The sequence below is a fragment of the Pocillopora damicornis genome, chromosome 1 (assembly GCF_964200805.1).
Source record: "Pocillopora damicornis chromosome 1, jaPocDami1.2, whole genome shotgun sequence".
NCBI classification, from domain to species: domain Eukaryota; kingdom Metazoa; phylum Cnidaria; class Anthozoa; order Scleractinia; family Pocilloporidae; genus Pocillopora; species Pocillopora damicornis.
Genome location: NC_142670.1, coordinates 29611278 through 29625791, shown reverse-complemented (window position 1 = coordinate 29625791; position 14514 = coordinate 29611278). Strand labels below are relative to the sequence as shown.

General features: G+C 37.5%; 2 protein-coding genes and 1 long non-coding RNA gene across 3 annotated transcripts; 2 read left to right on the top strand and 1 right to left on the bottom strand.

Annotated features, from left to right (window-relative positions):
* Window positions 1-1195: 1195 nt before the first annotated feature.
* LOC149053187 (uncharacterized) lies at window positions 1196-14456 on the bottom strand. Its single transcript, XR_016181605.1, has 3 exons — window positions 14287-14456; window positions 6281-6393; window positions 1196-2687 (listed from the first exon to the last, which is right to left on the bottom strand). It is a non-coding gene; the product is annotated as an uncharacterized LOC149053187 (long non-coding RNA).
* On the top strand, window positions 1864-3192 carry LOC113679594 (oncoprotein-induced transcript 3 protein). Its single transcript, XM_027196562.2, has 2 exons — window positions 1864-2200; window positions 2429-3192. The coding sequence occupies exons 1-2, from the start codon at window positions 1864-1866 to the stop codon at window positions 2791-2793; spliced, it is 702 nt and encodes a 233-aa protein (XP_027052363.2). The 3' UTR covers window positions 2794-3192.
* LOC149053188 (uncharacterized) lies at window positions 9177-13134 on the top strand. The gene has a single exon (XM_089189056.1). It carries the CDS (start codon window positions 10645-10647, stop codon window positions 12262-12264), a length of 1620 nt encoding a protein of 539 aa, XP_089045182.1. The 5' UTR covers window positions 9177-10644; the 3' UTR covers window positions 12265-13134.
* Window positions 14457-14514: the final 58 nt, after the last annotated feature.

The following is a 14514-nucleotide window of genomic DNA, read 5'->3' as shown; positions in this document are numbered from 1 at the left end:
ATATATCGAATATCGTGGATTTTATCCTTAAACAGTTTTGTGATATCCTAGTGAAACTCATTCATTCATGAGGCTAGAAACTGAGTTCGTTTATTCAAAATTGCAGGTGTTAAAATGCCCGCGATTTTCTTATGTAAAATAGCAAATTTTTTTAAAAAATTCTATCACCTCAGATGTTTTCTGAAATTAAAGTTACTCTTGTAGCAAAACCGACAGAAAGAAATTGGACCCATTTCAAAAAGTTTCTAATCCAGTCGTCTAAAATAGCATTGAAATGATAAAACATTAATGAGATTTATTCGAGAGATTTTCAACACAACATTCGCCTACCCTGCCGTTGCAATTAGAATGACCTTCAGTTTGAAAACATCTTTTGTCCTCCGGAAGGCGTTAAGCACGCGAGTATGAAATAGAACGACAAAATTACAACGAAAGCTACATCGGTCTCCAGGTGTCACCATAGTAATACACCAAAACTCAAGATAGTCTCAATTGCGATAGCTCTCGCCTCGTTTTCATACAACAACATTTATTTTGGATGAACCCCTTGTGACTTTAGTAGTTACGTTTCTACTGAAAATACTCCTTGATGGATTGATGCTACTTGACAAAGAAAGAAATATTGAATTGGCCACCTGAACATCGAAAAATAAAGATTAATCTCTGAGATGTTTGTGTTCAAATTGTTCTAAAAATACTGCGGAAGCTCAACGTTACTAAATTATTCATAAAGACATCAATTCAGCTCCCGTTGGCCATTAAACACATCAGAACCCAGTGGGAGAAAAACTTAACTGAATACTATAGCATCCCACTGATCCAACAAAGATACACCACCGTAAGGAATTAAGGATAGTGGCTAATTATCTGCAAGAGTTTGTTCGTGGCGTAATATAATTCCTCCCTAAACATAATTTCAGCTCCAATTGGCCGTAAAACATAACAAAGTCTAGTTTGAGAAGAATAATAACGGTTTCCAATAGAATCCCGCTGATACAACGAAGATGTACCAATTTGTGGAAGGACAATGGCTCATAATCTGCTACGAGGTCGTCTGTGGTGTAATATTATTCCCCCTAATCAACCTTTTAGGTTCAGTTGGCCGTTGGCAACCTGCTCTGAACAAAAGTGCTTCACACCTCAAGAGAAAACCAATGGGACTTTCTTTTAGAAACAACGAGTAGTTTTAACCAGGTATGTGTAATGCCGCAGTTTATTGTACAATCTATTTTACAAATTAAAACTGATGTCTGAAAAAGTTAAGTGAAAACCCGTTCCCCATTAATTGTAGTTCTCTTTTTCCTGAAAAAAGTTTAATAGGCACTAAAGTAAAGGAAACTACAGATACTAAAGTTCTAACCGGACGTTATAATATACAATTATTATCGATCTTTAGTAATGTGTGAAGCTCAATTTCCTTTAAAGGTAGCATTTTCTCGTCACCGAATTTTTAAAAGGTGATTAGGTTTTGAATGGATGACGAAACAGGTGAGACTACCGATTTCAAGAAATGTAAATTTTCAAGACTACAAATTGCACTCGCCTCACGAGCTTGAGCAATTTTTGATGTCATAGAAAAATTTATCCTCCACTAAATCACAATCGAAATTGTTTTATTTCCTATACTTAAAATCTTTTACAAGCCGTCAAAGTAACTGACGTTTCCAAGCAGTTTCTCATTTTTCCCGCAAACTGATCAGTAAAAATTAAAGCTACAAAAGGAGAGGGAGGGAAGGCGGATTTTAAAGCGACAAAATTTCGTTTTTCTTCAATAACCTTTTAAGGGATTTTTTTTCCCAAAAAGGTCCTTAAATCAAACATTACAAATGTTCATCTTGTCTTCACAGGAGTCATAAATCTGATATGCTTCTCATAGCTGGTCGCCAAGCTTCATTTTTTACCGTGCTATATTTCATTTCTCAACTGTTCCGTGACAATGCCAGTCAGAATTGTGGAGCTGGCGGCGACTTATACTCGATTTACCAAATGATGCTCAAGGGCCACACTTACAAGACGTTCAAGACTGCACCAGGTACTCTGGAATGCAGAGACGCTTGTCTTGCTGATGTCAGATGTCAAAGCTACAACGTCGTTATGTTCATTGCAATATGCGAGTTAAACAACCGAACTAAAGAGGCCAGACCAGAGGACTTTGTCAAGAACAAGGACAGATATTACATGGCGAAAGGTCCAAAACGAGGTGATAGAACATGCAAAGAATATAAAATCAGTGTTACAGAAAAGGGAGGGGTGGAGGTTTACTCCTGATAATTTTTCAAAGATTCAGAAGCCTCGCACCCTGTTATATTAATGTCAGAGGAACTTATGAAGCTTTTAAAACCCTTAACCTTATGAGACTCTTGCAATTAAGTTACAATTTTAGCGTCAATAATTCAAATTAATAATTTATATTTCTTTGACTTTGTAGCCGAATACTGCAATAATTACAAGAACTTAAGTGATGCCAATAGAAAGAGCAGTTACACAAGATCAGCTAGTTTGTGTGACGACAAACTCCATGTGGGATGGTATCGTTTTGTGAGAGCTGCAGGAACAAAAATGCCAACTAATCTTGTGCCATTACGCAGATGTGGTACAGTAAACCCAGGCTGGTTGAATGGTTCTCATCCTTCAGTGGAAGATGGTGAAGTTGACAGGACGGTATGCTTTCGTGCTTATAACAACCGCTGCAAGGACCCAACAGTAATTGGTGTGAAAAACTGTGGATCTTACTACATCTACAAACTTCATCAGCTATCACGTTGTGCTATGCGCTACTGTGGTGCAGACTGAATTTGAAGCAAATCCACTTCTCGTAATAGGAGGATTCATAAATAAACCCTTAAATCCATGTTCATAAGAGCTTAAGTATGTTCCACTGAAGAAATGTAAAATGGTTTCCGTGTTCACATAGCCTGATGTAAATACGCGGGAGGTTGGGAGAACACTCGATGAGCGTAGGAAACCACGACGCGAGGCGGAGTGGTTTCCAGCTTATCGAGTGTTCTCCCAACCTTCCGCGTGTTTACATCAGGCTATGTAAACACGGAAACCATTTTACATTTCTTTTATAAAATAACTAATGAAAGAGCCTCTTCTTACAACGAAGGAAAGCGACGTGCTTGTTGTTGTTGTTCATTTGGCTTTTCGGCCGTGTCTTGAATACTGGGAAAATTAAACTCCAAAGAAAAATTAGGAAAATCTTCTTCTTCCATTACTGTACTCAAAACAAACTTTAAGAAACTGAGTTACTGCTAAATAAATAGCAGGGAGAACTCCGCGAGAAGATTCAGCGTGAAAACCGTGTTTACATACGCTCATGTAAAATGGTTTTATGGCCAATCAGAGCGCGCGTATAAATTTCTTTATCATAATCATTTGAAATACAATTGATGTGTTTTAATGTTAGTCACGAACCACCAAACTATGTTATCTAGAAGTATTCTCACTCGTAATGTTAGCGAGGATCACTCGCTTAGAAAATCAAGAATGAAAATACAGATGATAAATCCTAAACTCGAAGGTAAATAGTTCATGTGCAGTGCCTCTGCATTCATTTATGAGAGGTACTTAGAGGATGATCTCAAGTAATTGGAAATGATGCACGGCAGAAATCGCGATATTTAGCTCATGGTCGTCTAGTATTTTATAGATGTTATTGATGACTCGAAAATCGCACTTTTGCGATGATCTTGTGTGCGTAGAAAAGGCAATTTTCTCTTTCGAAAATACTAGGCAGTATATTTTTTTAAAATTTAAATTTGAGTGATTTTTTTAGTACGTAGCTCCCTCAGAGAGCATGCAACATCATTTCATAGTCTGACGCAGATTCTTAAGAAAGGACTTTTTTGTACAAAAATGTTTGAGGGTTTTTAGAAAAATATTATTAGAAGTAGAAAAACGTGCGTTGTAGAATGAGTTTATGATTTTTCCGCAAACTACGTATGTTTATTGAATCTGAAGCAATGTTAACATCGTGCATCAATTCAGATAAATTTTTACTATACAAAATGGGTTTAGGTAGAAGTTTAACTTTATTAAACAGAGGGATGGTGTTTTCATTTATCTTTGCAAAATATATGAGACGATGTGTCATTTTTGGAACTGTCTAAATTTTACGCTGAAAAGGGTCTTGTCCTGCGGCTAATGCGGTTAGACGGTATGTATAACCCTACCAGGGCCGTAGCCAGACTTCAGAACAAGACGAGGCAAGTTTCGAGCACCGTAGGCGCGAGCCGCTAGAGGTTCTGGGGGCACGCCCCCCTGAAAATTTTGAAATCTAGAGGCTCAGAAATTCTCTTTTAGCCAATCCGATTTTTTTCTGGGGATTATTTTCTCAATTAAACGTTCCTTCGGGAAAAAAAAAAGGCCAAAATCACGACGAGGCAATTGCCTCGTCTTGCCTCAAGCTAGCTACGGCCCTGACCACTATAACGAAAACAAAGACATTTAATTTGGCTAAGGTCCTACGGAATCATATTTATTTGGCAGAAAGGTTCTTCTTTTCGCACGTGGGATAAGTTTATAGACAGGTGACCTGTGTGTTTCATGATCTCTAATTTTTTCATGCAGAATGTGGGGAATGGCTGAGCTTAAAGGCATAATACCTTCATACTAAGCTTGGACGGAGAGGCCAATCGGAATATACAAGGCGGTAATGACAATAATTGAAATCGGTGAAGAACGCCGCTCTATTCAGCACTCAAGAGAAATCTGATCGATTTTCTTAGCCTTAACGATCACGCGAAAAAGTACGAGCGAGTGTTATTTTACCTGAAACTCTACCACCAAATGAAAATCAGCAAGAAAAAAGAACATTGCACCGGATCAACCCAACAGCAACTCCATTAGGAATTACCCTTATTGCTTTCCTCTAAAGCTACAGTGAATGCTCTAAAGCTTAAGTGAATGCGTTTCAGAACAATGGCTATTAATTATAGACTTTTAAACATAATTTTAACTTTAGAAATAATTTTAATAACCGGTTCGGAAAGACATTTGAAAACCGTTCGCTGCAAAATGGCCAACATTTTAACCGTTAGCCGTAAAAGCTATCTTCTCACTGTGACGCAGTCGTGATCTCGAAGGGTCTAGCCTGATCTGTTTTATTTCAGCCTATCTTTGGGCAATTTAGGCAGGTTCATAGTTGTTTCACTAGAGGATTCATTTTTCTGCCAATTTTTAAAAGCGTCATTTGAGAATTTGTTCATGCCTGGTGTACGTATATCGAGTTATGGATGCACGCGGGAAGTTTGGAGAGCACTCAAAATGCGTAAGAGTATCTCGAGGCGCAGCCGAGAGCGACTCCAGCCTTATGAGTGCTCTCCAAACTTCCCAAGTGCATCCATAACTCGATATACGCACAGTTAAAAGCATAAGCAAATTCTTTTATAACAGAGCGACAACAAGGATCCGCGCGAAGAAGTCTTTTGTTGTGATAGAGTACAAAATTCTCACAATGCACAAAAGAAAGTAAACAAACGTCCTTATTGGCTGGTAAAAAACACGCCACATTTTATACTTTGGTTTGAGCGAGATCATTTGATCCAGTGAACCGATAACTTTGAATGAAAAGCTCAAAATTTACGGAGAAAATGGAGAAAATCAAAGCCAAATGAACTCTTGTCAATTTGCGAAACGTGCAACTTCCGAGTTTTTTTCGGGTTTGAGTTTGATGCTTGTTGGATCAGGACTTAAAAGGTCAATGCTCATAGGAAAACTGGTCAGTTCTTCGCTGGTTTCTTCCATATTTCAAAGAGAAGGAAAGCTGCACTGCAGCTTCACAGGACGGAAACTCTTAAGCCAGGTAAAAAAAATGCTCACGTCATCTTATTTACACACGGGCGTGCGTAAATAAAGATTTAATCGTTGATTATGTTTCATGTAAACCCCACAACTTATCTTGAAAATGCAGCAGAACTGGTTATACATGCTCATAGTAGTGAGAACCTGAAGATGTTTATTGAAACATTGCCCATTTATTAAACGGAGTTTAGAGAAATCAAACTTGTGTGAAACGATCTTCGCGAACAACATATCCTCCTCCATGTAAATCTTTCCTGAGAGCATGCATCTATTTAAGTCAAACTCAAATAGTTATCCATAGGAATGAGTGAACTTACGAAGCATTTTATTTGTTACAGCTTTAAACATTATCCAATTGAAGAGATTCACTTCAATTGGATAATGGATACGCGGAATATTTTAAACAAACTTTTGTTTTAATCATGAAAAAAATATTTGTAAAAATTATTTATATTAGAAAATAAGTAAAGAATACCTTAATACCCCGAGGATATAACCAGCCTGGGGAGGATAATTCAATATGGCAGTCTTCAAGATATGTCCAGAATTAAGCGAACGTCAGATAGAGCTTTAGAAATGGCCTTTCCTCTACGAGAGAGAAAAGGTTCTCAGATTTTGGAAGTATTCCCATAAGATTGAAACTGCATATTACATACAGAGAAAAACCCAATTCATAAGCTTAAAATTGGGAATGTGCTTACCACCTCTACATACATAATGCAAATAATATTAAAGAAGTTAGAAGAGTTAAGGGTGAGTTTCTCTAGTAAAGTACTATATACGTTGACCAATAAGAGTGAACAAGAAATATTTCTAATCAAGGAGACTATTAATAATAGTACCTCTCCACCTGAAATTAATTTTGCTTCAACAGAGAGACAATCATTAAATGATGCAAATGAAATTAAAATTAAGGATGGTAGATCCGTCTAGTTCACTTATCCAATAGAAGCCAATCTAAGATGATAGGCCTGCTCGATCAACATTTTGAAAAGATGTCACCGTTACACTTTGACAAAGTAATGAATAAGTAGAGATATTTATATATGCCTGTTAGGGGGCTTTCTCATTATAAAATGTATCTCTGCATGTCATATCTAATTTTGTAAAGTGACACTAAATAAGCTTGTAATGAGACACTTTTTAAATAGTTCACCCATTAGGGTAAGAGCAGTATCAAACTTATGTATCATTGTGTTAATGAAAAAATGCTTGAATTTTAATGTTTCCAAACAGCCTTCAATTATTGGTGCATTGTCTTTTGCACGAATTTGACTTGTAAAATTACAAACTTTTGTAAGCAGACAGGTCAAATTGGACTGTTCAACAGCCAATGATTATTCAACAATACAAATATTGAGTGAATAAGGTCTCTAACATCAACTGGAAAACAGAGATTGATTAACCCTTTAACTCCCAAGATCTGATTGTCAATTCTCCCCTCTAGCTGCTACACATTTCCTTGTAAACAAGTTACGAGAATTTGTTATTAGATCGAGATAACAACTTTTACCTGATAAGTTTGAGTGTCATCATTTCCTGTTTGCTGGATAATGTCTAAATGTTACAGGGAGAAGTTACATGTTAATCACTTTTGGGAGTTAAAGGTTAAAAGCAACTGGTCAGAAGACTATGGTTTGCTTGGCTATCCATAATAACAACACAGAAGGCTTTCCTTTAGTATTAACTCTGCCAAAAAGATCTCTTACCGCCGCCGTCTGTTTAGCCTCCAAGCAGCGAGCAGGCTCTCGTGTTTGGCCTACGCTTTACGACCCTTTTTCGAGCACAGTCGCCTACTAGAACATCGGCAGCCGCTTTAGAAACAAGCTCCTCAATCAGGTCTCATATCATAACAGATAGTAGAAGCAACCGTTTGGAAATCAGTATGTTGCGTTACGCCTAAAGATAGGATTTCGACTTACGTGAGCAAAGGTCAATCAACAAGCGAGGGCATGACTTAAAAATCACAATCATGGGTAGTTTATGAAAAAAATTTACTCAATTTTGGCATAAAAAATTTGTCCTCCGAGAATTTTTCCAATAATACTTCAGTTAACTAAAATTTAATGCATATTTTCCGTAACAATGGCTTTTCACCAAATGGTCAATCGCTCTGTAGTCAGTTTCTTAGCCATAAAGCAACTCTGAGTGATTAAATAAGTTTGCCAAAATTATGTCATAAAAAGCCCAAACAATCAAAATACGTTTGGACAGAGAAAAGTAAATTTTAATAAAATTTTAATAATTAATAGACTGATGAATGCTCTTCAAATGGAATAGCTTTAAGTTCGATTTGGCGAGAAATTTTCGAAGAATAAGGTCGAGTGAACGATTTCCTTCCTCTAGAAGCTCGAAAAGTCGAGTCGACATTCTTGTTTTGCTGTCTTTTGTACTTAAGTCAGCTTAGCTTTTAGCCAACGTTGAACTTCAAGAGCATGCCGGAATAAATGTATGATCTGAACAATTTTAGATCTTTAATTATTTGTTTGTGTCTCCAGCGCCCACAGCATGTGCCTCAACCAGCACTGCTACAACTCCAATGGTGACACCTCCAACGAGAGAATACTCCTCAGCAAAGAGAGCGGCTAGAAGTGATCCTGGCCCGATGAGGAACAGGCAGAGTATAGGGGTAGGTGACCTTGGTTAAACGGTACGGCGATCACAGTGGGATATTAACAGTTTGTTTAAGGGGCAAAGTATCCTGTCTGGTTTACTTTTCCTAGAGAAGCGGCAGTCTGAACAGAGTCAAATGCTCTCACACACCTCATATTAGACAGGCGATTACGGTGAAAGATTCACTGATTGTTTAAGAGATAAACTACTAGTAAGCTGTTTTTTTCCTGTCATAGAGAAACCGCAGACAAAACAGAGTCAAGTTCTGGAAAACACTTCATAAATATCGCTCAGTCTATGTCTTTGCAATGCACACATACACAATTAACTGACCCCCGCTAACTTTAGAGATCGTTTTAAGGTTGAAAATTAAGGTTTATCTCGTTTGAGGGTTGCCGACTAATTTGGCTGGTCAGAGGCTGGATCAATGTCAAATAGTGTTTAATTGTATTCAATCGGAAGAGCGACAGAAATCTAAAAACCACTTTGAAAACATACATTTTAGTTCGTTCAGAATCGTCCTTCAAACTATAAATTTGTGTCCACGATAAATACCTTTTGACGCTCTTGAATTTTACCTTCAAGCAAAACCCATTGGCAAAACTAAAGGTTACAACATCATTGTAATTAATTTTTACATTCGATTTTATTGTATGATGATACTTCTTGGAAAAAGGCCCGATTTGAAAAAGCCGAAGATCCAGCGCGTCTTTCTACGAACAGAAGCGTTTGTTCAAGGGCCGGGTGACTCGCTTTATTTTTTCTTAATTTTTTTTCTTTTTTTTGTGGCCAAAAATTCAGCGAAAGGTGTAAGAATAATGCACGGTTTTTTTTCCTTTTCATCTAACTGTACATACAACCAAATGTTTTCCGGGAAAAATTGCTCCCAAATTAACCCCTTACAACCAATTCTTGGAATTCTTACTAACTAGAAAGCTCAGTTCTGCGTTTATCTTCAAAACTTGAGATCACGAGTTAAAAAAAAAAGCAGACACGATATTTTATTTTCTTAGAATGTGGAGATCTTAAAGTTTTCTACAAAACAAAAGGAGAATTGTTTAAAATAAAAGAGGAAATTGAAAGTTTTGTGGTGCTAACCGTTCGCGGTTTTGCTGCCTGTAAATTCTTCAGCGTTATCGTTGTGAAAATACAATTGGATTTGCGTTGCAGCTTATTTCAGTTTCGAAAGCTGAATGAAGACGTCGTATGAACGGTCAATCTTTTAAATTTTTCCGGATCGTGTGGGTTTGTTTGAATTCATAGGGAAAGAAAAATAGCGGATAAAACTGTAATTGCACAAAGCAAGTACGTAACAATACAAAACTATTTTACAAAAATACACGTTTGGACAGAGAAAAAGAAATTTAAAAAAATAACGAGCACGGGTTCACCGTTTTCGCTTTCGATTATCAACCATTCTGCAAATGTGAAGACCAGACCGATCAAAGTCGAGCACGTGAAGTTCCTGATATCCACATTCGGTGTTCCCCCGCGCACGTAGAAATGGTGGTTTGTTTATCAGCCAAGTTCTGGGAAATATTCCACGTTACTATTCTCAAATCCTACAACAAAGACCTTGGCCGGATATTTAGTGATAGCAACACCATTAATTACCACGCGTCTCAATCTGTTGACTTCCTTAGAAGTCAACAGATTGTAAATTTGAAAGAATATTGTTTAGATTGCAACTATTGAGGATAGAAGTCCTAAAACCGACTCCCTAAAACTCGAAACAACGCCGCGGCTTACTCGAAGAAAAACCCTCGATTTTTTTGTTCGTCGTTTACTACAATTTTAATTTACCCTCGATAATTCGGACCCTGTTTGTCAATACCCAATAAGGCAAGTCATAACAGGAATAAGAAAAAAATTGCGTCTTTTTTTTATTTTCTTCCTCTTGTTTTCCACTCCAAATAACTTAATATTTTTTCCTTGAAGGTTCGAGTCATCAGGGAGCTACTGGATTTTGTTTAACAGTAACAGAAGGCAATTTTTCCGGTATCATGGGTCAATGAACATGTAGTTTAAATGTCCACTAGCGCGATTAGGTAACTTCCGGAGAACAATCAGACGTCACCGAGACATGGATATCCCGAAAGACACTGCCATATTGAAGATTCACGTCTACAATAACAAACTAAGTGACCGAGATAGTATCCTCTCTCGTTCCCGAAATCAAAAAGCTGATCGTATTTTACGAAACGGAATTTTATATTCATCAATCTGATGGGAAGTGCTTTCAGTTTCCTGACAAGTTACGTCCGAAGTTGGACAAACGAGTCAGAGCCAAACGTAAACGCTCTTAGCACCGACGAAAACGTAAATACGCAACAAAATGACAGTGAGAACTGCATTCGTACTCAAGATGGCGTTTGTTGCAGCGATTCAGAACTCAACAACGCTGATCAAAACCGAGAGAAAGCCGCGATCGAGTCTGTTAACGGCGCAACGTACAACCTACAAATACAGATTCGCGATTCCACCGGTAATGTTATGATCGGCGATAACAATAACATTGATTTCCAGCCATCAGGAAAAGATATGGGGAGCATTACAGAGGTCGATGCTCCTCCAATGGATATGACAAACCGAACAACGGCACCGGTGGACGTGAAAACCCAGATCTCTACGACAGCTCCAGTTACGTACATTGATATCACAGCTAACAATGTAATCGTCGGGGATAGAAATGAAATTAAAGTGCCGTCTAGAAGCGATCGAGTGTCCACATACGACTCCCTCATGCGTCATCGAAAACCGAATGATACAATTGACTTTAGTCAAATGAACGGCAAAACAGAGTGCTATAGGCGTTTATATTCGACGCCATATCGGTTGCCATCGCCGGGAGTTGCACCTCAACTTGAAGAAGTGTTTGAGAAAATGGCAAAAACAGTCGATACGCTTTATCCTTTGCGGGACAAAGGGGAATGGAATGAATTTGACAAAAAGTTGAATATGCTCCAGTCAGAATATGAAAGCCAACCAGAGATTAAGTGTTTTCTCATGCTCGAGAGATGTTTAAGGCTAACATACCAAAAACGATTAGAGGAAGCAAGAAAAATTGCGGATGATGTTTTACAAATTGTAAAAAACGAACTCTACGGGCTGTCACGTGAAATATTGGGTTTGTTTACAAATATTGCTTTAGCGAGCATATTTCGGCGTGATGGGGAGGAAGGGAAGAAGCTAGGAAGCGCGAGTGATTGCCTCGAAAACGCAAAGCAAAGCGGCGAAAGCTTGAGAGGAATAAATTTAACGATTCCCAAATTTGCTCTAGCTCTACTTAATTACGAACAAGGGCGCCTTTGGTCAGAATTTGCCAAGATGACACTTAACCCTGAGAGTGCCAAAGCAGAGGCACGCAAGTTTCTGGGCTTTTCTATCGACCGCTGTAGAGAACTTTCGGATGAAAATCGTTTATATACAGCTAGGCAGGGCTTTGCTCTTCTTGATCTGGCGTGTTTATCTATTCTTAATTCAAGGGCATCGAAGAAGTCGTCAGTGACACAAACGAGAAGGTACCTTGATGAGTTCAGTCGTAGCCATAATCAAGTCGAAGACACACCTGTAGCTGCGAAAATAAAGTACCTCATGATGGAGTCAAAACTTTGCATTCTCGAGGAGAATTATTCCAGCGCAGAAGAACATGCAGGTAAAGCTCTTAATAAAGCAAAACAATATAAATTTGAATTGGAAATTGGCCCAGCCCAAGATCAGATCGATCGCATTTGCGTCTCCAGTGCATCACAAGCTAAGCTACAGGTTAAAAATATTGCCAGCAGGTACGCCTACAATTCTACCACCACGACGGATTCGGATCAGAGCGCGTCCAGATCAGACTAACCTCCATGACGCCTTTCATATGATAAAGGTTGTGACAAGTTGAACTAGCAGGACTTTAAATAAGCAAAATTCGAGAGGTTCACTCTCCTATATTACTGAGGGTTTCACTCACTCAATCTCTTATATTTTCTGCTACACAAAAAGGAAAAGGAAGAAAAAACTCCACATTTCCAACTGTTCTAGCAAAATTATCTTTGCAACAGGGACCCTTCCTTATGGAAAAATTATATATAAAAATGTTTTATTTGTGGCCTTTGTAAATGGTGTTTTATTAAAAAATATTGGAGGAATACAGAATTAATTTGTTTTAAGTAGAATTATCATTAAAGAGACATTCGTTTTTATAGGACTAACATAAATGGGCCAATTCGATTATTAGATTGTGCCGAATTAAACACTTTCAACATTTTGAGGCCTTTGTAAATATTCCATTGACGCATAGTTGACAATATACAGAATTTAATTATTTTTTGTTTCGTTTGGGGGGGGAGAGTAGAATTATTTTCACAAGAGACGTACATTTTAGTCAGAACTATGAGGCTAATTCAATCATTAGCTTATGCTTAATTAAAAAAAATCTACCCTCTTTGTTAGCTTTGTAAATAAGATTTTCTTGCTTACAAAATTAATGAAAAATAGAATTTAAATATTTATGGTTTGGTGTAATAACCAATACAAGACACATATATGTTTATTCCTCCTAACCAACCAAGCTACCTCAGTCCCTTAGCTTACGCTGAAGCTAAAATTTACAAATTTGTGGCCTTTGTAAGTAATATTTCATGACTTACAATGTTTATATTTCATAGAATCCAACCGGACTTTAGTGGAATTATCTTTACAAGAGAAATATATGTTTATAAATGAAAACAGCCGGGCCGATTTAATCATTAGCCTATGATACATAAAAATCTTTAATATTTTGTGGCTTCTGTAGATACTCAGAAATCCCCAAGAATCCATTTTCAAACCAAGGTAACTAATGTTCCATGGACATTTTTCTATGGTCTTCCGCAGGGAACTTTGTTTAACCCTTCAACTCCCATGAGTGACCAAGACAGAATTTCTCCTTACAATATCAATACAATATCAATCAGATAAATGACGAGAATTAAGAAGCATATCAATTTGGAGATGATTAGTTGATCCAATACTAAATTCTCTGAACCAACATTATAAGAATTGTATGGTTGACAGAAAAGAGAATTACAAATTTGATCTGAGAGTTAAAGGGTTAGGCAAGCTCCTCTCTTTTAAAGAGGGGGACTGCGCACAAAAAGTGCAAGGGTGAAAGGCTGAAGGAGGAGGTTTATTTCCTCTTAATAGGCTGGCGGGAATTTGCCACTGAATGGGGTCGACTTTTTACGACTTGATTGATTAAAAATTGGGTCGCTTTTTCAATACAGTTTCTTAAATAAGGTCACAAAATTTCAGGATTTTTGGAGAAAGAAAATTCTGGTTAGTATGGGTTTAAAAATGGCCTCGTTAAGAAAAAGCTTTATAAGGTGCCTAGATGCATAAACAAAACATAAGTTACATTGGAAAGTGACTAGGGCAAGGTTTATTATTGACCACAGAAGAGACTTCAATTGAGTGGGTGTCCTGAGAAGCCGGCGGCATCATAACCAGAAAAAATTGACCCAAGTACCCCACCCCCTGCATGAATAACAGTTAAAGTGTTTTTAAGCTCGAAACGGAAGCAAAAGCTTCAAACTAAAGACCTAATAACATCATAAGTTCTTTTTATAGGATAAGTATACTAAAACATAGTTCACAAATTTACGGGTTGGATTGTTGTATCACATCTAAGTGATAAGTAAAAATTGATGTCGAAGAAAGACTGGAAGTGAACGCACTCATGGAAATGTTACGATCAAATTTAACCCACGATCTCTGCCTTGAATGTGATTCTTGTCTTAACTCTTACGATAAACGTCTTTTAAAAGTAACAGTGTGCCAAAATAATTAACGTGACAGTTTGATCGAATCACAATCACAGAACAAAGACGCAAAATTACTTACTTGCAGCCAATTTTTAGCTCGATAAAAGCGATTGAGTTGTGAGTGATACGCCAGTCTCGATAAAAGTGTGTAAAACAACGGGCCAAATGGGCCAAATACAGAAAATTATCACAATATCTGTATAAATACTTCCCCCATTTTCACTTTCGATTCGATGATCTGACTCGACAGTTGATCACGTTGGTTACCAGTTCCCCTATGCAATTAAGATAAATCCGAAAATAACCC